Raw genomic sequence first — 22814 nt, forward strand, 5'->3', positions numbered from 1 at the left:
TTTAAACAGTGAAAAATTACAACATGCTACTGTGCAGAGGGATCTGGGGGTCCTTGTGCATGAATCACAAAAACTCAGTTTGCAGGTGCAGCAGGTAATCAAGAAGGCAAATGGAATGTTGGCCTTTATTGCGAGAGGGATGGAGTATAAAAGCAGGGAGGTCATGCTGCAACTGTACAGGGTACCGGTGAGGCCGCACCTAGAGTACTGTGTACAATTTTGGTCCCCTTATTTAAGAAAGGATATATTAGCTTTGGAGGGGATACAGAGAAGGTTCACCAGGTTGATTCCGGAGATGAGGGGGTTAGCTTATGAGGAGAGATTGAGTAGACTGGGCCTGTGCTCATTGGAGTTTAGAAGGTTGAGGGGAGATCTTACAGAGACATATCAGATAATGAAGGGGCTAGACAGGGTAGAAGCAGCGAGGTTATTTCCACTTACAATGGAAACAAGAACGAGGGGGCATAGCCTCAAAATACGGGGGAGTCAATTTAGAACAGAGTTGAGGAGGAACAACTTCTCCCAGAGGGTAGTGAATCTTTGGAATTCTCTGCCCAATGAAGCAGTAGAGGCTACCTCGTTAAATGTGTTTAAGTCACAGATAGATAGATTTTTAACCACTAAGGGAATTAAGGGTTATGGGGAGCGGGCGGGTAAGTGGAACTGAACCGACTATCAGATCAGCCATGATCTTATTGAATGGCGGAGCAGGCTTGAGGGGCTGGATGGCCTACTCCTGCTCCTATTTCTTATGTTCTTATCAAGCTGAAGAAACTGCAGTGCATGCCCTCAAAGGGCCTTTCTTCAGCTGTGGTGTTCTAAACAGCGGTTCAATTGATGTCTGACCATGGCTTTGTACAACTGAAATATAATGATTGTCTCGTTTACAGCTTCTTTGAGATAGCTACTAACAAGGCACTAGCCTTTTGGATTACTTTTTCTACCTATCCCCTAGTCTTTCGTGATTTGTGAATATGGAGACTTCAATCCATTTGCTCCTCTCCAGCTCCTAATCACTCACCATTAAGAAAATATTTCATTCTTCCCTAAAACCTCCAGCACTATCATGGTGTGCAATTCTGCTGTCTGAGAGTAGAATTTGCAGCTGGGGTGCCGGCAGCTAGAATCCTATAGCCTTTCTATGGCTGGAACTCTAAACTGCTCAGAATAATCACTGTACATGACTTGGATGCACATGTGGGCAGAGCTCGCTCTAACTGTTAAAACTTAAATAACTCACAAAATGTACCAAACCTGGAGTATTGAGATAACTTACAAATTTCTTCAAAACCCACGAACTGAAGCAACTACTTTGCAATACCTCTTGCTAAATTTCCTACGCACAATTAGCTGGATTGTAGCGACAGGCATTTGACGTTTTGAAGAGAGATTCCGTCTCCTCCTTGAGATCTTCTGTCACCGCCATTGGGCCACCTCGATCAAAATCTTCAAACTGAATATCATCATCATCATCATCACTGAGAACAAACAAAGAGGAAAAAATAACCATTAAAAATATACAGTCACATATGGTTGATACTTGCAATGAAATGGGCAGCCAGGCAACACATAGTAATCAGCTGGACAACTGTTGTTAGTGGATAAGGGATAAGAGATAATGTGCCCCTCACACACAGGAGTGTCAGATTATGGGCTAAAGTTTGCTGTTAAAATAACTAAGGCTAATGGTGCCCGCCATTGTGTATGAGTAAATGCACAGGCGAGGGACAGATACACAGTTTAATGGCATGTCAAAAAGTTAATGTTCAAGTTGTTCTATTCGCTATTAGCTTCTCTGTCTGATTTCCTACTGAAATGCACTGAATGGTGTAAGTTCCCGAGTTTACGCATTTGATGCAAGCTACATTAGTCACAGAATGCTAAGTCCTTTCATTCTGGTCTAAGTACTCTTTTAACAATGTGGTACGTGATAATTGTTTCCAATTAAACTCTCTGGCACTGAAAATTAACTATTAGCAATATGGAGCTTCAGATTTTAATTATTAGAAATTTTAAAAATGTAAAACATTTTGTGTAGTTTCATTTCTGTCTCTTCTTTCTCTCTCTCCGTATCCAATCTGTCTTTCCCTGTCTTTATTGTCCACTGTTCCCAATTGGACATTAAATTCACTCAATTTTACTATTCCTGCTCATCCCTACCATTGTTTGTTTCTTTCTGAATCTACAATCTGACTGATTAAGGAGATGCATGGTTGCATGCGCTGATCACTCTGGTCCCAGCTACTTTCCCTCGTGACGATGTGACCAGCTTGCGTTTTCAGCCATTTATCTTACAATTTTTTAAAAAGCCTGATGCCATTAGATGCCCTGCTATAGTAAAATCTGAGGCAATTAGGGAAGTGGAGGTTTTTTTTATTTTTTTCATGGGACATGGGCATTGCTGGCTGGCCATCCCTAGTTGCCTGAGGGCAGTTGAGAATCAACCACATTGCTGTGGTTCTGGAGTCACATATATACCAGACCAGATAAGGATGGCAGATTTCCTTCCCTAAAAGGCATTAGTGAACCAGATGGGTTGTATGGTGTAGTGGGGGAAGTGAGTTTGTGTAGTGATTCATTGGGATATAATAAGGGTAAATTTGTGTACTGATCTGATCTGACAGCTGCGTAAGAAGGTTGCATATTTTTTATTTACTGAACTCTGTACAGGGGACATCTTGTGACACAGAAGCTCCTGGTTCAAGTCTGACTCCAGGGCTTGATGGCCAAGGAATGTGGGTTCATAACATGGCCAAATAGGTTGATTATCAACCTGCAAATCCAATATGTCTATGGCAGGTGGTCAGAGTGGAAGAGATTCCTGGTCAGCCTTGCTTGGTGCAGAGTGGCATCCCTCAAACTATAACATCTGGTTTCAGACTAGTGACCTGCTTCAGGACGGTGGCACAGTGGTTAGCACTGCTACCTACAACACCAGGGACCTGGGTTCAATTCCAGCCTTGGGTATCTGTCTGTGTGGAGTTTGCATGTTCTCCCCGTGTCTGCGTGTGTTTCCTCCAGGTGCTCTGTTTTCCTCTCACAGTCCAAAGATGTGCAGGTTAGGTTGATTGGCCATGTTAAATTGCCCCTTAGCATCCCAAGATGTGTAGGGGGATTAGTGGAGTAAATACATGGGTTAGGGGGATAGGGCCTGGGTAAGATACTCTATCAGCAAGTCAATTAGATGGGCCAAATGGCCTCCTTCAGTGCTGGGGGACTCTATAATTCAGGAAAAACAAGTTACGGAAAACAGAGACATGTGCTTTATCTGCCCCATGCATCTCTAGGTGGGAGGAATCTCCTCAGTCTAAATCTTAACTCTGTAGCTGGGAGACAATGACTGCAGAAAAAAAAACCCTGGATTTTGGGATAGACTGTCAGGCAAATGTGGAAAGAAATAAACCAGATACTTACAGGCTTTCTATGAGTTGTGAATGTGAGGAAGAATAAATAAAGAAAAATTAAGGTGTGTTTAATTCAATGTCAAAATTCAATTACAGGAAACTAACATATAGACAGTGTAGGATCAATAATAACATGGCTCAGACACACATGTAAATACCTCAAAGGTATTGGAATCCATAAATCCCTCCTTTCCCAGTCTCTCCCATTGTTTAAAATGTCAATACACCAAGCCCCTTCCCACGCTCCCATTAAATGGACTATAGCATCTTCTTACTTATTCCAGTCATGTTGAATTTTAATGAACCCATTCACTCCAATTAAATAGAATTCCAATGGACCAAATTCCTTCTAATCTGTAGCTATTGTATTGGATTTAAATGGTGAACCCTTTCACCACACAGCCCTTTGCAGATGTTGCAATATATTTGATACTCACCGGTTAGAGGTTTAGGGTGCATGAGCAGGAAGGGTAATTCCACAGCAAGGTCACTGCCAAGGGAAAACAAAACAAGAAAATCATAAACACTCAGTTCCAGGAGAATCTGAATAATTCAGAGCACTTGAAAGCCTGAATGGAAATCTTTCAATTTTTTCCAACTTCACTTTCAATCCCCCAGTGACCTTCTGTTCCTGTTGGCTTGGGATGCAATGTTTACAGCATCCTTCAATATATTGTCCAGCTGTATTTTTTAAGTAAGAGCAACAAGATTGATCCTACATGTGAAAGGCATGTGACCAAAATCTACTGACAAGTGAGAAGGTTAAGGAGAACAAGGAGCAGAATGTATTTCCTCCTTGGGATTGGGCTGTGAGGCAAGGAGCAGGAAGGTATGGGTTGGAGAGCCTATTGCTGCTGCTTGTACCTACAGGAGATCTGCTATCATGGTTTGTCACACTTGGCTGTTTTGCACCATCATCACACATCCACTGCATCACACATCCACTGCAGTTCGTCTACAACCACTCTGTGACAGCCATCATTCAACTACACCAAGGTCGACCCTGTTTTCTCCTGCTGTGCACTTTGCCCTCTAGAAGAGATCTCAGGAGCTTTCAGCTCTGATCAAATTGTCAAAATACTGCCATTTTCTTTTCTTGATGTCACTTTTTAGACTTAGTTTCACTCTTCCTTCAAGGTTTGTATATGAAATTTTTAGCACATGTTTTAGCATCCACATTTCAGAAGCTTCTATTTACTTCCACAGATCCTTACTTATTGTCCAGGTTTCTGAGGCAGACAGGAATGTGGATAGAATGCAGCATCTTATGGGTTTTTCCTTGTTACTAATTTGAGAATTCTTGTTAATACAATCTTCATCTTCACAAAATTACTCTGATTATCTCTATCCTTCTTCTAACTTCTGAATCACATCTACCATCTGTTACCATTTCTCCTAAATAGACAAATGTATCTACTTGTTCCAGTGTGACACCATCCACTTCAATCTTCACTCTAGTTTCTTCTAATGTATTTCTTCTACCATTATTTTTATCTTTTTGCTGTCCATACTCAATCCAAATTCTAAACTTTTAGATTTTAATTGATCTATATTTTGTAATTTGATTCTGCTAATAGTTTTTAAAGTTTATTTATTCGTGTCACAGCTAGGCTTACATTAACACTGCAATGAAGTTACTGTGAAAATCCCCTAGTTGCCACGCTCCGATGTCTGTTAACGTACACTGAGGGAGAATTTAACATAGCCAATGCACCTAACCAGCATGTCTTTCGGTCTGTGGGAGGAAACCGGAACACCCGGAGGAAACCCGCACAGACACAGGGAGAACATGCAGACTCCGCACAGACAGTGATCCAAGCCGGGAATCGAAACCAGGTCCCTGGCGCTATGAGACAGCAGTGCTAACCACTGTGCCACCCTGCTGCTGTGTCATCAGCGTTCCACAAGTTTGCTATGTTTTTACCTCCAATTCTTACCCCTGGAATTACATCTAATTCCCTGAATATTTGTTCTGTGCATAGATTGAATAGTTTTGGTGACAGTACACAGCTTTGTCGTACTCCTCTCTTCACTTAAAACATGTCTGATTTTCTATCTTCTAGTCTGATGCTCATTATTTGGTCCCAGTATATGCTCTGAATAAATCTCATATCTTTACTGTCAACGCCACATTTCAGCAGCATGTCTATTGATTTTTGGTGATAAATATGATCAAAATCTTTTTCATGATCTATGTAAATGTTCTTGTTTACTTCTCGATATTTATTTTTCTTCGGTTAAATATTCCCTCTCTTGTTCCTAATCCAGTAAGAAGTCTCACAACAACCAAAAAGTGAAATCTTTTCCAGAAAGGGTGACAATAGATAGTAGGTGCATAAAAAACAAAGATGGGAAAATATTGTTGGTAAAGGATGTAGTAGAAAAAGGATGGATGGAATATATAAGTGAATTGTACAATGATCTAAATTAGGAATCCCTCAAGATACAGTGGTAAATGATGGAACAAACATAGAAAATAGAAGCAGGAGTAGGCCACCTGGCCATTCGATCCTTCTTCACCGTTCATTCTGATCATCCAACTCAGTAACCTGTTCCCACTTCCCCACAATAACCTTTGATCCCTTTAGCCCCAAGAGCTATATCTCTTTATTTTTATGCATTTTGGGGCTAGATCAGGCTTAGAGCTTGTACCTGATCTCTGAACATAACTAAAGGCCCCAAAATAGGTTTGCTATCTTATTTAAATAAAACAAACAAGCTTACAGCATTACCTGCACTGTTCAGGCAGTTTACCTATTGATGGATGTGATACTGACACCATTTAAAGACAATTGGCACTTTAGCTTCCAGCAAGAATAACTGAAGATTGTGGACAATGGCAGTGTGGTGATTGACACAGGAGAAACTGTAAGAGCTGCCCAATTTTCCATTTCAGGGTTGGCATAAGGATGGAGGCGATCAACAGGATGAGGGGAATCTGCTATTTATCAGGCAGCAGAAAGATATCAAAGCAAGTTACACGTCAGAGGTGGGAGAAGAGCTTGGTGTCTGATGCTGTGAGCTGTACTAAAGGACTTCTCCCCAGCTGTCAAACAACAATGATTTTCTCAATCAAAAACCTTGTTGCTACATGGCACTCATTCTACTGGCATTCTGCATCTGTGCCCCAGTTCCTGAGAGAAATCATGAGCCAATTGATGAGTGGGTAGCCCTTGTCCCCTTGATGGAAGAGGGTGGCTACTGAGGATTGGCATAGTTTGGTACAGAGATATCAGGCACAGGCTTACATGACCTCTCCCTGTCAATATTAAACTAATGAAAACTATCTCTTTGTTGTGAGACAGTGCTGGGTCATGATGTGAAGTAGTTATTGCCAATATTGTTCTGCAATTCTGTGCCAGTGTGGTGCACTCCAAGTGTGATCTTTCTTTTTGTTTCCTCAAACAATCTCTCAAAGAGATGATTCCTCATGATTCATATTGTCCCTTTCTTTATGAGTCAGCCTAGGTGATGAGTGCTGAAAGGCTAAAAGTTGTGGGAGTTGATAATCTAGTTCTTCCCTGATGTTCAGGAGAGTTGCTTTCCAGTGCTCTTCAGTGATGGCCCTGCAGGCTGTGAGAATTCAACACAGACCTGAAATCCAAATTGAAACCATCTAGTTGGTATGATTTTGAATTACTCTCAGTTGTGCTTTGAGACACAGGGGTGGTTTCTATAATGGGCACCTTGTCAGTTTTACCCTTCAGTGGTAAGTTGAAAATCAAACTCTGATTCTGATCTTCAGAAAGCCCACAGTGATTTAGGTGACTGATCTCAAATTTGAATGATTTAATATAAATTCTTACCTGAACAAAACATCTCCCAGCATCCTGAAAGATAAGCAAAGGGACAATTTTACCAATAAGAAAATGGCAATCGTGATATTTTAAATATCCAGTTAAAACTTTCATAGAATCCTACAGCGCAGAAGGAGGCCATTCAGCCCATCGAGTCTGCACCAACCACAATCCCAACCAGGTCCTATCCCCATAACCTCATGCATTTACCTTAGCTAGCCCCCTGACACTAAGGGGAAATTTAGCATGGCCAATCCACCTAAGTAAGAAGTCTCACAACACCAGGTTAAAGTCCAACAGGTTTATTTGGTAGCAAAAGCCACTAGCTTTCAGAGCACTGCCCCTTCGTCAGTCCAACGCCAGCATCTCCACATCATGACAATCCACCTAACCCATACATCTTTGGGCTGTGTGAGGAAACCAAAGCACCCGGAGGAAACCCACGCAGACACAGGGTGAATGTGCAAATTCCACATGGACAGTGGCCCAAGCCGGGAATCGAACCCAGGTCCCTGGCACTGTAAGGCAGAAGTGCTAACCATTGTGCCACCCGGTCTTCCATCAGATGATTGGTAGCTGTGTGCAGGCATATTTACCTTTTGGTGCTGGGCTGCGAGATTGTGATTTAACATATTCTTAATAGTGGGACCCTGGGGAGGAGGAGGAGTTATTGCAGAAGTTGTACAAAAACAAACATAAAACAGGCAAGAAATCAATCAAAACCTTGCAGACTGTGCTTGGTGCTGGATCTTATTTATTTTGTGGGTGAAACTGTTGCCAGTTTCCTGCTCTGTGATCCTAGAGGGATGGACCTGGGCTGCTCCTTACCACACACCCTTTCTCACCGAATGGAGTCATTAAGCAACACAGGATGACTCTGCCTTTCTCTCCCTGCTTTTATGGCAGTGCCAACCCACTATTCAGTGTTTTGGGCTGTACAGCTCAGCTGAGATCACTCGACCCACAGTTGCTAACCTTTGCCCTAGCTTATGCTGCCAAACTGCGCCCCGAGGTTAGCAGCCTTCAGTACTTAGCTAGCAGGAAAGCAATCAAATAACAACTTTTTTCATGAGTTTCATATCCTGAGAAACATTACAAGAAAGCTATGTTCAAATCGATGTTAAGTACTAAAACCAGCTTTTTCCAAAACTGCCCTTTAGCTTCAGCCTGCAAGAAATGATGCAGCTGGAGGAGAGAGCACTGGAAGGGTTTGCTCTGCCCCTTCAGGTCACACGCCTGAGGGTCCTATAGTCCTGGGAGCTGTCATCACTGAACGCAGTGAGATTGAAATTGACCCCCAAAATTCACCCTAAACAGATTCATTACACATTGTTGTACAGTCTTGCAGTGAGCTCCTGACTCATAATGAGCTCATTCCATTCTCCTGGTATGAATCAATTTCATCTCCACTACGCAGAAGTGTTTAGGGTTTGAGTCTAATTGTATTCATGTGTTTCCTGGAGTTCTTTGCAATGGGGAAGCCATGTTTGTCAGTCATTGGGGAAGAGAGAAATTGCGTGGGTGACACTTACCCTGATACAACCAGCTTCACCTTTACTCTATAGGAGACAAGAATTCCCCAAACCTCATGATCTATTCCTTCTTTTAAGCTAGAAACACAAAATGGCAGTGTTAGTTCCTCTGAGGAAGACAGACATTAGAAAAAACAAAACGTTTATAGAAAGAGGAAAGGACCTTTGTAGGCTCAGCAATTTAATATTTGTTTGACTGTGAGATAATTGTTTGCCTTTCTTCCATAGACCTGTTTCAAAAACTCAGCACTTTGTAATAAGAATTTAATAGGGCTAAGAGCACCTATGGTGCAAACTGGCCCTTGTGTCCCTCGATCCCTTCTCACATCATCAACACATTTACAGGTAAATTCACCAGTTGCTGGCTCCCAGCAGCATGTCGGGGCCTGATGGGAGACTGAGTTGGGCTGCAACACAATTATCTTAGCTCTCTGACCTGTGTGTCCTTCACGTCACCCCAACAGTGGAATTCTGAAATCGCTGAATTTGAGGTCTATTGGTCACCATTGCTTCAATACCCTTTCCTGGTCATTTATTTAATTGTATAATTCTTATAATACTTTGATTTTAAAATAAACTGGCCCGACTTCTCTGCCCATGCCTGACTTGCTTATTTTTAACTTGTATTCCTTGGGATTTGAATCCCTCATCACAAGGAACAATTTGGATTTCCTTCATAATCTTGAAAAAAAAATCAATCAGATCAACTCAGTGTTTCCTCCTCTCAGATATAAAAGCTTGATGTACAGCAGAGTCTAATATTGATGGTCAGGTTCATCCTCAGCCAACTATAGAACTGCTCACCTAAATCACATCAAGAAAGCGGCAGAGGGTGGGTTGAAAATGTACCCACAGTACCAGTAATACAGTATTACTACATTCCCAACCAGCTGGGTTTGTTGTGAGAATCTGCTGCGAAGAATCAGACTTTCTCAATGGGAGAGGGGAAAATTTCAAAGAGTTACTTCAGATAACAAGCATGTGCATCGCATCCTTTAATCTAGGCCCTGAGTCACAAAAGTGGAAATCTAAGGACAGGCCACTCGCCAACATTATCCGTCAACTTCACGTGGGGCATCACATTGGAATATGGCACCATTAGCATGTGACAAAGGGATGCCGGGATATGAGGTAAAGGTGCAGGTATGTCATCAAATTTAAAGAGATTTAGAAAGCTTTACAATGAGGTGAATTATTTCCATGTTCCAATTAGAGGCAGGCTTCTGCACTTTGGACTTAATTAGCCTTTCACCTAGGCCAGGATTTTACTGCCCTGTCAGTGTGTCGCCCCCCAGTGGATGTGGTGGGCCATTCAAATTGCAGTTTACTTCAGCAGGACCAGAATATCCCGCCAGGAGGGAGGCTGTAAAATCCTGGCACTAAGCTTCTAAAAAAGATATTGCATAAAGGAAGTTCCAGTCGTGCTTTGGCAGTATAACAGTGTTATATCAAATACATCAATTAAGCAGTAGGCAGAATTTTCTCTTTATTTGACTAAGTATCAACTCAGGCAGGAAAAGCAGTGTGAAGCCTGCTGGCTCTACTGTCAGCCTTTCCCGCCTTAACTTTTTGACGCCTAGTCAAAAGAAATCCTGGAGGTGGGTGCTTGCCAGAAACTCTTGGCCTCCAAGAGATCGTGGTGCCCTGTTTAAAGGGCAACCCAATCTAAAAAGAATAAAAAATAGGAAAAAGGTTCCTCCACCACGGACAAGGGAAACCCCCACACATGCACACGGCCCGGCCCATCCTCCTTCCTGTCAAGATAGGGAACTACCCCTTACACCGGGAACTCCCACCAACAGTGGAGCCTTTCCCATGGACACAGGGAACCCCCCTTTCACAGACCTCCCCATCAGACGCTCCCCTCCCTGGCACTTTCCCCAGTGCCAGGGGGCACAGTGTCAGGGTACTGCCCAGGCATGACTCTCTCCTCCCTGGGAGCTGTACTTATCTGTGTGCCCCCAGTCGGCTTTCTTCGCTAGGTCAGCATTTGTCAGGACCTGTTGCGAAACCTTCTGACGTGACATCACACTGGCAATAGGAGGAAATCCTAATGTGGGGGGTAATACAGCGGGGAGGCCCACTAATGACATGTTAATGTACGGTAATGAGGTTCCTGACCTTTCATAACAGATACCCCATTACGTCAATGGATGAAAAGGGGGCGGGGGGCAATCAGAATGGGAATTCCTGCTGATGTAAAAGCGGTTTGGGAATTCTTGTTAAAATCTGGCCAGTGCCTCATACTGATCACAACCATTATTTGCAATATTGGCTTATGCTTAGAATGTCAACAAGCAGTGGAGTGACTCTCATCAATTCAGATATTTCCCATGAATATTAAAATTACAGCTGTACAGGATTCCAGTAATGGGTGCATCCTGTCTCAGGGTAAACTTGTTTTGCAAAGGAGGCATCAAACAAGTGTTAGGCTCCTTATTTACATACGAAAATGACAAAAGGTCTGCTGTTTCAGTCATGGGCAAACTATTCTGATTCTACTTGCCTTTACCAATATGGTAAATTCCATTGACCTGGAGTCAGAAATGTGCACCTGCTCCCTAACTACTATACTGGTTCCTTAATGGACCAGTTGGTGGCCACATAATGCCAGCATCAGAACCCAATTTAGAAACGAGTGCCAATATTAAAGAATAGGTCATGTAGTTGGTTGAAGCCAACTCAGTGCTGAGTTCAAACAGACCCCATTTTTGATTGGGAAAAGGGCCTTATCCTGTTGTGCGGGAGTTATGAATCTTTAGAGAAGTTATGCATGGTCTTGAAGGGCACATAAGCTCCAGAGAACTATCAAGTTGTTAAATTACTTAAATGGCCAGCCCTTTAAACACGAAATAAAAACTGCCTACCTCTATCTGCAAGAGTTGTAAAAATCTGTTCTAATAGTTACAATAGATGTTTGTTGGCATTACCCTAATTGCCATGATTATAGCATTATTAATGTTTTGCTGCTTTATACAACCTTTCATTATCACAGTAGGGGTTGTAAACTCAGGTTGGTTGGCAGCTCAGAAAGGTTATTAGATGTATTGGGGTCATGGGTTGGCATGGAGGACATGGTGGTGCATTGGGGGTGGGTAGAGGCATGGATTGGCATATATGGGCACAGGCAGTGGATGGGAGGTGAGGGAAGGTGAGGGGTGAGAGCTAGAGGGCCTAATCTTTAAGAAAACAACCAGGGCGATATCCTGGACAATCACCACGATCCTTTTAAATAGCCTGCCTCAATACTTATTAGAAGTATTAGATGTCTTTAATATGGGGTTATGAAAACAAATGTTTTATAAGGTTAAGTATTTGAGGGGATTTAAATGTTTTGAATGGGCTTTCATGAATGGAACTTTTTATACAGTGAAGCCCATAATAGATATTAGAACGTTATTTTATTTCATTTCAGAATGCCTCTGGAGTTTTGCCTATAGTAGATACTGAGTGAGTTGGCTTGGAAGATGTAAAGGGAAGGGGTGCTACTGGAGAGCATGGGTTGGCATTAAGATGGTGTGATGTCCTAAAGGGCCATGGGAATGGGTGGATTATGAATTGATACTAAGTTGGTATAGGGGCTATAAGAGGCTATGGGGTAGTTGGAGGCCATGGGTTGGCATGGAGGATATGCTGGTCCATGGTGGTGGGTGGGGGCATGGGTTGGCATGTATGGGCATGGGTAGTGGATGAGAGGTGAGGGAAGGTGAGGGGTGAGAGTTAGAGGGTATAATTTTTAAGGAAACAACCAGGACGAAGTCCCAGAGAACTGGCGTGGCCTTTTAAATAGCCCACCTCAATACTTGGCAGCCCATGTGGCCACCTTTGATCTGCATCTCGAAGCGGTGGGTCTGCCTCTATCTGGCACCCATTCCTCCCCTGAACAATGACCCCGCCATTCAGGGGACATTTTTTCCCTTGAGGTGGGTGCAATGAATGGGAAATTTCCTGTTTTGAGCTACCCTCCTTATGAGTGAAAATTTGGGCCACAGGATTATGACTGCTCTTATCTCATAGAATGAACATTAACATTGGCTGCAACGAAAACAGAAAATGCTGAAATATCTCAGCAGGTCTGTGGAGAGGGAAAAGAGCTAATGTTTCGAGTCTGGATGACTCAAGAGTCATGTACACTGTACACTGTATCACAGTACACATTCCTGAATCTCACAACATGCGTGTACATAAATATTGCAATTTGTACATGCATCACCAAAATTTTATGAACACATTGAAGTTCTCATTAAGGTAGCTCATGAGTGTGGATTCCATTATAGGCTGCTCCATTTTGCACTCTCAGAGATCTTTCTCCACCTTCACTGTATTGCTACACATTACTTGGGATGGATTCATTGTGTTAAAGGGAGATATTGTGGCGTGGTCGGTAGTATCACTGGCTCTGAGCCAAGAAGTCTGGGTTCAAGTCTCACCATAGGACTTGATGGCCAAGGAAGGTGCGTTCATAATGTGGCCAAACAAGTTGAGCATCAAGTTGCGAAATACTTCTAACCCACACCAATGGCAGGTGGTAAGGGCGGGGGAAACTCCTGGTCAGTCATGCTTGATACGGAGTGGCATCCCTCAAGCTATTGGCCTCTGGTGACAGATCTGTTCCAGGATAAACTTGCTATAGGAATAGATGCAAGTCTGTCTTGGTGTGGGAAGAGAAACAACAACAATGCGCTAAATTCACATGGTCTGGAATGGGGGGGTGGGGGGTGAGTTAATAGGTTGTAATGAACAAAGCATCGTAGCTGTGAGGGACAGCTCGGTGGATAGGATATTGGTATGTAGATAGGCTGGAAAATTGGGCGGGGATCCTGGATTCAGGATTCAATCCTGGACCGGGGAGCGGCGCGGGCTTGGAGGGCCGTAGGGCCTGTTCCTGTGCTGTATTGTTCTTTGTTCTTTGTTAAAGGGGCTGCAAATTATTGCTGATGACAAAATGAGGCAAATGATTGCAGTGTGCACTGCACGTGCCTGAATCCCAAAACAAATACAGGGAAGAGATAGATCTTTGAAAGAAAATGCTGAACCATTGTTGCGTGAGTTACCCATTGCAACATCATGCTTGCCCATCTTACATAGTGGTAGAAGCCAAGTTGGTATCCTCATCTCTGATTTTTCCATCCAATGCCATACCATGCTTCTCACGGTTATTAGCAATTATAGGGTAGAGTGTGTAGGTCTTCTTCAGAGTGGAACCTGGAGTGACCTGTTCACTGTACAGGAAAACATTTATCAACACAAGTGAAATAAAACTGAACACAAACTCCAAACATCTACTGTACATCTAAATATACCCCATTACCATTCCAAATATACTCCATCATCTCTCCAAATATATCCCATCATCACTCCAAATTGACCCTATCACCAATCCAAATATTCTACCCCATCATTATTTCAAGGTAAAACTCAACTAGAATTAAGTAGCACTGCGCGTATTGTTCAGTGTGTGATCTTAAGGTGCACGTTTTGAAACAATAATAAATAAAGTTAATGGTCAGATGTCCCTAGCTTTCTAAATCCATTAGTATTAAGGATAAGAATGATATCTCATCATCCCATCCAGTCTAACAGCCTGCATCTCAGTACTCCCCTCGACAACACTGTAGAGGGACAGTGTTGTTGAGGGGAGTACTGAGATGCAGGCTGTTGGACTGGATGGGATTGATGTTCATAAGGAGGAGGTGTTAGCAATTCTGGAAAGGGTAAAAATAGATAAGTCCCCTGGGCCGGATGGGATTTATCCTAGGATTCTCTGGGAGGCTTGAGCGGAGATTGCAGAGCCTTTGGCTTTGATCTTTGTGTCGTCATTGTCTACAGGAACAGTGCCAGAAGACTGGAGGATAGCAAATGTTGTCCCCTTGTTCAAGAAGGGGAGTAGGGACAACCCTGGTAATTATAGACCGGTGAGCCTTACTTCTGTTGTGGGCAAAGTATTGGAAAGGATTATAAGAGAGAGGATTTACAATCACCTATAAAGGAATAATTTGATTAGGGATAGTCAACACGGTTTTGTGAAGGGTAGGTCATGCCTCACAAACCTTATTGAGTTCTTTGAGAAGGTGACCAAAGAGGTGGATGAGGGTAAAGCGGTTGATGTGGTGTATATGGATTTCAGCAAAGCGTTTGATAAGGTTCCCCATGGTAAGCTTTTGCAGAAAATACGGACACATGGGATTGAGGGTGATTTAGTGGTTTGGATCAGGAATTGGCTAGCTGTAAGAAAACAAAGGGTGGTGGTTGATGGGAAATATTCATCCTGGAGTTCATTACTAGTGGTGTACCGCAAGGATCTGTTTTGGGGCCACTGCAGTTTGTCATTTTTATTAATGACCTGGATGAGGGCGTGGAAGGATGGATTAGTAAATTTGCGGATGACACTAAAGTCGGTGGAGTTGTAGACAGTGCGGAGGGAAGTGGCAGGTTACAGAGGGACATAGATAAGTTGCAGAGCTGGGCTGAGAGGTGGCAAATGGAGTTCAATGCGGAAAAGTGTGAGGTTATTCACTTTGGAAGGAGTAACAGGATTACAGAGTATTGGGCTGATGGTAAGATACTTGGTAGTGTGGCTGAACAGAGGGATCTGGGTGTCCATGTGCATAGATCCCTGAAAGTTGGCACCCAGGTTGATAGGGTTGTTAAGAAGGCGTACGGTGTGTTAGCTTTTATTGGTAGAGGGATTGAGTTTCGGAGCCAGGAGGTCATGCTGCAACTGTACAAAACTCTGGTGCGGACGCATTTGGAGTATTGCGTACAGTTCTGGTCGCCGCATTATAGGAAAGATGTGGAAGTGTTGGAAAGGGTGCAGAGGAGATTTACCAGGATGTTGCCTGGTATGGTGGGAAAATCGTATGAGGAAAGGCTGAAGGGCTTGAGGTTGTTTTCGTTAGAGAGAAGAAGGTTAAGAGGTGACTTAATAGAGGCATACAAGATGATCAGAGGATTAGATAAGGTGGACAGTGAGAGCGCTTTTCCTCGGATGGTGATGGCTAGCACGAGGGGACATAGCTTTAAATTGAGGGGTGAGAGATATAGGACAGATGTTAGAGGTTGGTTCTTTACTCAGAGAGTAGTAAGGGCGTGGAATGCCCTGCCTGCAGCAGTAGTGGACTCGTCAACATTAAGAGCATTCAAATGGTTATTGGATAAACATATGGATGATATTGGAATAGTGTAGATTAGAGGGGCTTTAGATTGGTTCCACTGGTCGGCGCAACATCGAGGGCCGACGGGCCTGTACTGCACTGTAGTGTTCTATGTTCTATGTTCTATATCCAACATACTTGACCTATTGCAGGCCAGAAGCCATCAGGTTACACAGAAATGTAGCGCCATAACTCTACAATATGTATGCATTTATTTTCTTTGTGTATGGACCATTGAGCTATGGAGAACTGAACTAGGGTGTGCAAATTCTTCACTGTTTGCAAAGATAGATAAATTCACATACTGAGCAAACACCGCTTATATTGCTTGCTGCTAGAATACTGTGCCAGAGAACTGGACTGAATGTTTCACTTACTCCGTTTCCTCCCCAGCCACGTTCTGAGTGTATTTGTCATGCGAGTACAACACCACTGATGTAATCTGATCAGCTGAGGATAAAGACAATATAGTTGAGAATCTCTGAACAGTTCAAAGATACACAACCACGTTCAGGAACAAGAAAAAAAAAATGCATTTATCGAGCATCTTTCACAACCACAGAATATCCCAAAACACTTGAAGGCCCATGAAATACTCCTGAAGCTGCTGTAATGGAGAAAACATGGCAGACAATTTGCACAAAACAAGATCCCGTATGGTCTTGATATTACCTGCCTTTTGAAATCCATTTTAATTTATTATTTGAGAAGGGAGTGTCTTGGCAGCACCAATGAACTTTTTGGGGTTTATTTTAAATTTGAAGCCAGGACATAAACCAGAATAGCAGATCAAATGCCACAAACTGACCAAATTACATTTCCACAAAGTACAATTGCTCAGTACAATTGGGCAACTGGGGAATAAGCCTGAATTAACATCCTTGTAGCATGAATCTGTTGGATTTAAGTGGCAATATACCGGGTTGCATTTTGCATTTAAACATTTGTTTTTTCTTTTTATTCTTTCATGAAAGGTCACTGGCAAGGCCAGCATTTGTTGTCCATCACTAATTGCCCTTGAACTGAGTGGCTAACTAAGTGATTTCAGAGAGCAGCTAAGATTCAAGCACATTGCTGTGGGTCTGGAGTCACATGTAGGCCATAGCAGGTGAGTATGGCAGATTTCCTTCCCTCAGGTAACCTTGATTAATGTCCTAGAGATTTGGCCGGAATTGTACTGACATGCGTGCGTCCCGCAGTTGGGTTCGAATGTAGGCCCCGAGCCTGCATAAGTGGAGCTGAGAAGGAGATTTTACCAATGATGGCCGATATCGAGACTGCCATCTAATTAAGAATGATGGCCACCTCTCCAAGCTATCGGCTCAGTCAAAGGACCAATGACTCTCAGCCTCGGCTGCTCTGCTAATAGAGGTGACCATTGCTAAGGCTGCAGGGAGAAGGACAGGACATCTCCATGTTCATGCATTTTCATAGCACAGGTGAGAAGGTTTTTCAATATGCCACAGCAGGGCAGGCAGACTGTATTGATTGGAGGAGGGTAAACAATCCAGTGGCAATTTTGGAGCCTCAGATGAATCCAATGCTGCGGGGTGGGGGATAGGGGGCTCTCCATGAAACATAAAGCCTCTGCAAAAGAAGACCCAACCTCCCTGGGAAGCTGTTATTAGGCCACTTTGATCTCTGGCAGTCCCCACATATTCTAGGGTCCACTCCACACTCACAGGGGCATTGAATGGCTATTAATAAATCTGTTAATTGGGTGAATTGACCACCCACTTCTGGTTGGCAGGTAGCCCAGCCATTGCCCTTCCCAACTTTTAACATTGGGTTTCCCTCCTGCTGTTTTCCATCACCACTCCCACCTCCCAGCCTTTCTCCAGAGGGCTGGTAAAATCTTAGCCTCCAAGTTCAAATTCCACCATGGCAACTTAGGAACTAATTAAAAATGCTGAAATAAAAAGCTAGCATTGGTAATGTTGATAAATCAATTTGGCCTAGCAAGTCACTCAGTTGTGCCAACCCTAAGACAAGGTATAGTAAGAATGGAACTGAATGGAGCCTTTGTCACCAGCATCAGATTCAAACATGACAAAGTTATACCCCCAGCCCAGTCAACCTTGCAAAATCCAGCTCACTAACACCTTGAGACTTCTGACAAAATTAAAAGATTTGGCCCTCAGATTTGACAAACAACAGCCTGACACATTCATACTCTGAGAATCAAAACCCTGGATCTTTGTCCCTCGCCAAACTGTAGGTGTGTCTTTACTGCATGGACGACCACAGTTCAAGAAGGTGGCTAGGCACCACCTTCTCCAGGTAATTAGGGATGGGTAACAAATATTGGACTTGCCTGCAATGTCTACATTCCATGAATGAATTTTTAAAAATCACCCAGCCTTTTTTTGTACCTGTTATTTTGATCTTTTTCACAGTCTTGGTGGAATGATTGATCACCTCAACACTGACTTCAACCGGCTCACCGTGGTAAAAGATCTATAAAAGAGTGCAGTTTAAATCAGGACAATATCTTACAAAGATCACATGTGGCCCAGTAAATTCATCCTTCCATGCCCACCTATCACTCTGCACTCACAAAACCTAACAGCCTGTTGAAAAACTGAAAGCTTTGCCTTCACCCAAACTTTATCCCAGGTACTGATCATTCTTCCTGTAAAGAGCCCGATATCAGCGCTGAGCTTTTGCATATCACCAATTTGTATCTACACGCCTTTGTGCTCCTGGTTTAACTTTACATACTGACTCAGGGTTATCGTCATTAGTTCACTTGGTGTATTGTCAACCTCTTGTTTCCTTTTCTTTCAAACATGAAGAGCTGAACATGATTGTGTTGTTCAGTCCTCTGATGCTAGGAGTTAGGGGAGGGGAGCTGAATTTAAAGTCTGGTGATTATTGTGTGTGCAGTCACAGAGTGGGGGCATGTGGGGGTCTGCTCCTGCCAATGATGTCAGAGGGAGGACTGATCCATTTTCATGCCCAGACATTGTTTTCCCACCCACAGCAAACTGTCAGCATTGAATAAGCCCTGACGGACACCCTCCTGATCAGAATGACTTCAAAATTCATTTACAGGATGTGGGCGCTACTGGCTAAGCCAGAATTTAGTGCCCATCTCTAGTTGCCCTTAAGAAGGTGGCGGTGAGCTGCCTCCTTGAACCATTGCAGTCCCTGAGGTACAAGTACACTGTAAGAAGTCTCTCAACACCAGGTTAAAGTCCAACAGGTTTATTTGGTAGCAAAATCCACTAGCTTTCGGAGTGCTGCTCCTTCGTCAGGTAAGTGGGAGTTCTGTTCACAAACAGGGCATATAAAAACACAAACTCAATTTACAAAATAATGGTTGGAATGCGAATCTTTATAGGTAATCAAGTCTTAAAGGTACAGACAATGTGAGTGGAGAGAGGCTTAAGCACAGGTTAAAGAGATGTTTATTGTCTCCAGCCAGGACAGTTAGTGAGGTTTTGCAAGCCCAGGCAAGTCGTGGGGGTTACTGATAATGTGACATGAACCCAAGATCTTGGGGCGGCACGGTAGCACAGTGGTTCGCACTGCTGCTTCACAGCTCCAGGGACCTGGGTTCGATACCCGGTTTGGGTCACTGTCTGTGTGGAGTTTGCACATTCTCCTCGTGTCTGCGTGGGTTTCCTCTGGGTGCTCCGGTTTCCTCCCACAGTCCAATGATGTGCAGGTTAGGTTGATTGGCCATGCTAAAATTGCCCCTTAGTGTCCTGAGATGCGTAGGTTAGAGGGATTAGTGGGTAAAATATGTAGGGATATGGGGGTAGGGCCTGGGTGGGATTGTGGTCGGTGCAGACTCGATGGACCGATTGGCCTCTTTCTGTACTGTAGGGTTTCTATGATAACAGTGCTGTTTAGGGAGGAGGTTCCAGGATTTTGACATTGAAGGAATGGCAATGTATTTCCAAGTCAGTTAAAGTTAAAGTTTATATATTAGTCACAAGTAGGCTTACATTAACAGTGCAATGAAATTACTGTGAAAAGTCCCCTAGTCACACTCCGGCGCCTGAGGGAGAATTTAGCATGGCCAATTCACCTAACCTGCACATCTTTGGACTGTGGGAGGAAAGTCAGGATGGTGAGTGACTTGGAGGGCAACCTCCAGGTTCCCAGAAATCTACTGCTCTTGTCCTTCTAGATATTGATGGTCATGAGTTTGGAAGGTGAAGCCTAAGGAACCTTAGTGAGTTCCTGCAGTGTATCTTGTACGCTGCTCCAAATGTTCACTGGTGGAGGAGGGATTGAATGTTTGTGGAAGGGGTACCAATGAAGCTGGATGCTTTGTCTTGGATTCTGTCAAGCTTCCTGAGTGTTGTTAGAGCTGCACTCATCCAAGCAAGTGGAGAGTATTCCATGACAATCATGACTTGTGCCCTGTAGATGGTAGACAGGCTTCGGAGAGTCAGGTGGTGAGTTACTCGCTGCAGTATCCCTAGTTTCTGACCTGCTTTGGTAGCCACAGGTCCAGTTCCGTTTATGGTCAATGGTTAACCCAGGATTTTGATGGTGGGGACTTAGCGATGGTAGTGCCATTGAGTGTCAAGGGACGATGGTTGGATTTTCTATTGTTGGCGATGGTTTTTGCCTGGCACTTCTGTGACACGAATGTTACTTGGCATTTGACAATCCAAGCCTGGATATTGTCCAGGTCTTACTGCATTTTGACATGGACCAATCTCAGTATCTGAGGAATCGCGAATGACACTGAACATTGTGCAGTCATCAGTGAGCATCCCCACTTCTGACCTTATGACGGAGGGAAGGTAATTGATGAAGCAGGTAAAGATGGTTGGGCCTAGGACACTAGCTTGAGGAAACTCCTGCAGTGATGTTCTGGAGCTGAGATGATTGACCACAACCATCTTCCTTTGTGCCAGGTATGACTTCAACCAGCGGAGAGTTTTCCCCATTGACCCCAGTTTTGCTGTAGGAAGAAGTCAATGTCAATCACTCTCCAGGTTTAAATAAAAATACATTTACCTTTCAGAGATTTTCATATTAATGCTGAGAGTCTTTGCACAAAATGCCAAGATTTGAAAGTTGTTGGACCACAAGGAGGCGCCTCCAAATATATCACAGGATTTTTGCATTGACCTGAGCAGGAAGATGGAGCCTCATCTCAAACACTGTTATTCAATTAGCCAAGCATGTTCTGTCATTTCTGTCTATATATATACATAAATGGGGACAATTCTCCGAGCCCGCTGCATTGCTCTAGCAGCACAACGGACCGGGAGACATCAGCGGAGGCCGCAGGGCACACATCTCCAGCTCCAAGGATTTTGGAGTAATCAGTTCCGTGCCAGGAATTGGCGCAGAGCTGATTTAAATATTTAAATTGCCATTTCCATTGCATTAGCGGGCCAGGAACTGAAGTCTCTGGACTCGCTAGCATCTCTCCCCACCCCCACCAGGAGTGGATCCCTCCAGTGGGGTTTACTACAGCTCCCCACTAACGGGAACAGGTGGCCGACCCTGCTGGAGGGAACAGAGGCCATGGAGGATGGGGGTAAGGTTGGAGTGCCCCCTGGGCATTGCCAGCCTGGCCCCCTGGCACTACCAAGGCATAAACTGGCAATGCCCAAGAGCACCTTGACACTGCCCACTGGACAATGCCAAGGGGGCAGGGCTAAAGGGGGAGGAGCCTACTGGGGGGCTTTAGGGGCTTGATCGGTGGGGGTTGGGGGGGCCTGCTGCCACTCTGCACAGGGATTGGTGGCAGAGGGAGGGAAGAGGGTGATCGGGTTGGCCATCCAGGTGGGGGAAGAGGGGATGTTGGGACTGCCGGGGGGGAATCAGGGCTGCAGGGGTGGGGAGAGTCGGGGAGATCGGGGCTGGCTGGGGTGGGGACATCAGGGCTTTCCCAGAGAGGTCCGCCAAACCAGCGATCGGGGGGTGAGGGGGCGGAGGTGTCGGAAGGGCAGCAATGCAGGTTCGTGGAGCTAGCCAGCTGACTGATCAGCGCATGCGCAGTGGTCCGCTCAGCACTTTGCTACGGATTCTCCAGCCCCTGATTTTCAGAGTGAATCCCGCTAGGGCATTCTGCAGTGCTCAGAGTGTGGGAGATTCATTCTGAAAGTCATGCTAAAAAATCGGCGGGAGTTACTCCAGTTTTCACATGAATTCGGCACTTAAAATTTATTTGGGAGAATCGCCTCCAGTATCTCTGTTTGTCTCCGACTGCCAAGATAAAACCTGATTTATCAAAAGCTCACCTCTTTGTTGAGTGATGCTTCTAGGTGGAGAGGTTTGTCTGACATGAGGAATTGTCTGGTAGTTTTAGCCACTGGCTGAAAAATCGGCTTATCGGGAGCATATTGCATCTTACGGATAACCATTAACACAGAACTCCTGGCAGAGAAAATAATTGGGAAAATGGATCAATCACAACAGCTAATTATAACCAGTCATACTATTAGCAATGAAACCATGTTTGAACTGGACAGTGATTGTCTGGGCTCCTTTAACACAACATACTGTGCACACATCAGTCAATCTGTGTGGCCTTGTGAGAGGATCTATTGCGTGCACTTGCATATGGATCTGTTGCAGAGGTCTATTGTGCTCAGGTATGTGCATATCCATTACAAGCAAGTGGATCAACTGTCAAGCATCAGCAGATTGATTGTGTGCGCACTGCTACCTTATGTACTTGTATAACCCACCCTAGTGTAATAGGTGGACCCTGAGAACAGTTACTACTTTCTGTCTGATTATGTGTCAGGTTTAAGATCCTGTAGAAAGGAACCAATGCCAATCACTTTCCAGGTTTAGATGAAAGTACATTTACCTTTTGGAGATTTTCATATCAATGTTGAGAGTCTTTGCACAAAACGCCGAGATTTGAAAGTCCACTCCACAACACTACAGAAAGCAGAGAAATTCTCCTAAATCATATATACAATAGGGTTGAAAGGCCATTACTCT

At 43.9% G+C, this 22814-nt stretch overlaps 1 protein-coding gene across 1 annotated transcript in view; it reads right to left on the reverse strand.

Moving 5' to 3' along the window:
* Window positions 1-1336: 1336 nt before the first annotated feature.
* Window positions 1337-22814, reverse strand: part of LOC144491829 (beta-arrestin-1-like) — a 45331-nt gene continuing 23853 nt past the window's right edge. Inside the window, exons 9-18 of the mRNA XM_078210121.1 lie at window positions 22678-22751; window positions 22103-22238; window positions 18260-18344; window positions 16265-16337; window positions 13818-13955; window positions 8734-8811; window positions 7211-7234; window positions 3842-3894; window positions 3165-3219; window positions 1337-1478 (exon numbers count right to left, since the gene is read on the reverse strand). Of these exons, the coding sequence (XP_078066247.1) occupies window positions 1337-1478; window positions 3165-3219; window positions 3842-3894; window positions 7211-7234; window positions 8734-8811; window positions 13818-13955; window positions 16265-16337; window positions 18260-18344; window positions 22103-22238; window positions 22678-22751 (858 nt within the window). The remainder of the gene's footprint in view (window positions 1479-3164; window positions 3220-3841; window positions 3895-7210; window positions 7235-8733; window positions 8812-13817; window positions 13956-16264; window positions 16338-18259; window positions 18345-22102; window positions 22239-22677; window positions 22752-22814) is intronic.

Source organism: Mustelus asterias, chromosome 3 (genome assembly GCF_964213995.1).
Source record: "Mustelus asterias chromosome 3, sMusAst1.hap1.1, whole genome shotgun sequence".
Classification (NCBI taxonomy): domain Eukaryota; kingdom Metazoa; phylum Chordata; class Chondrichthyes; order Carcharhiniformes; family Triakidae; genus Mustelus; species Mustelus asterias.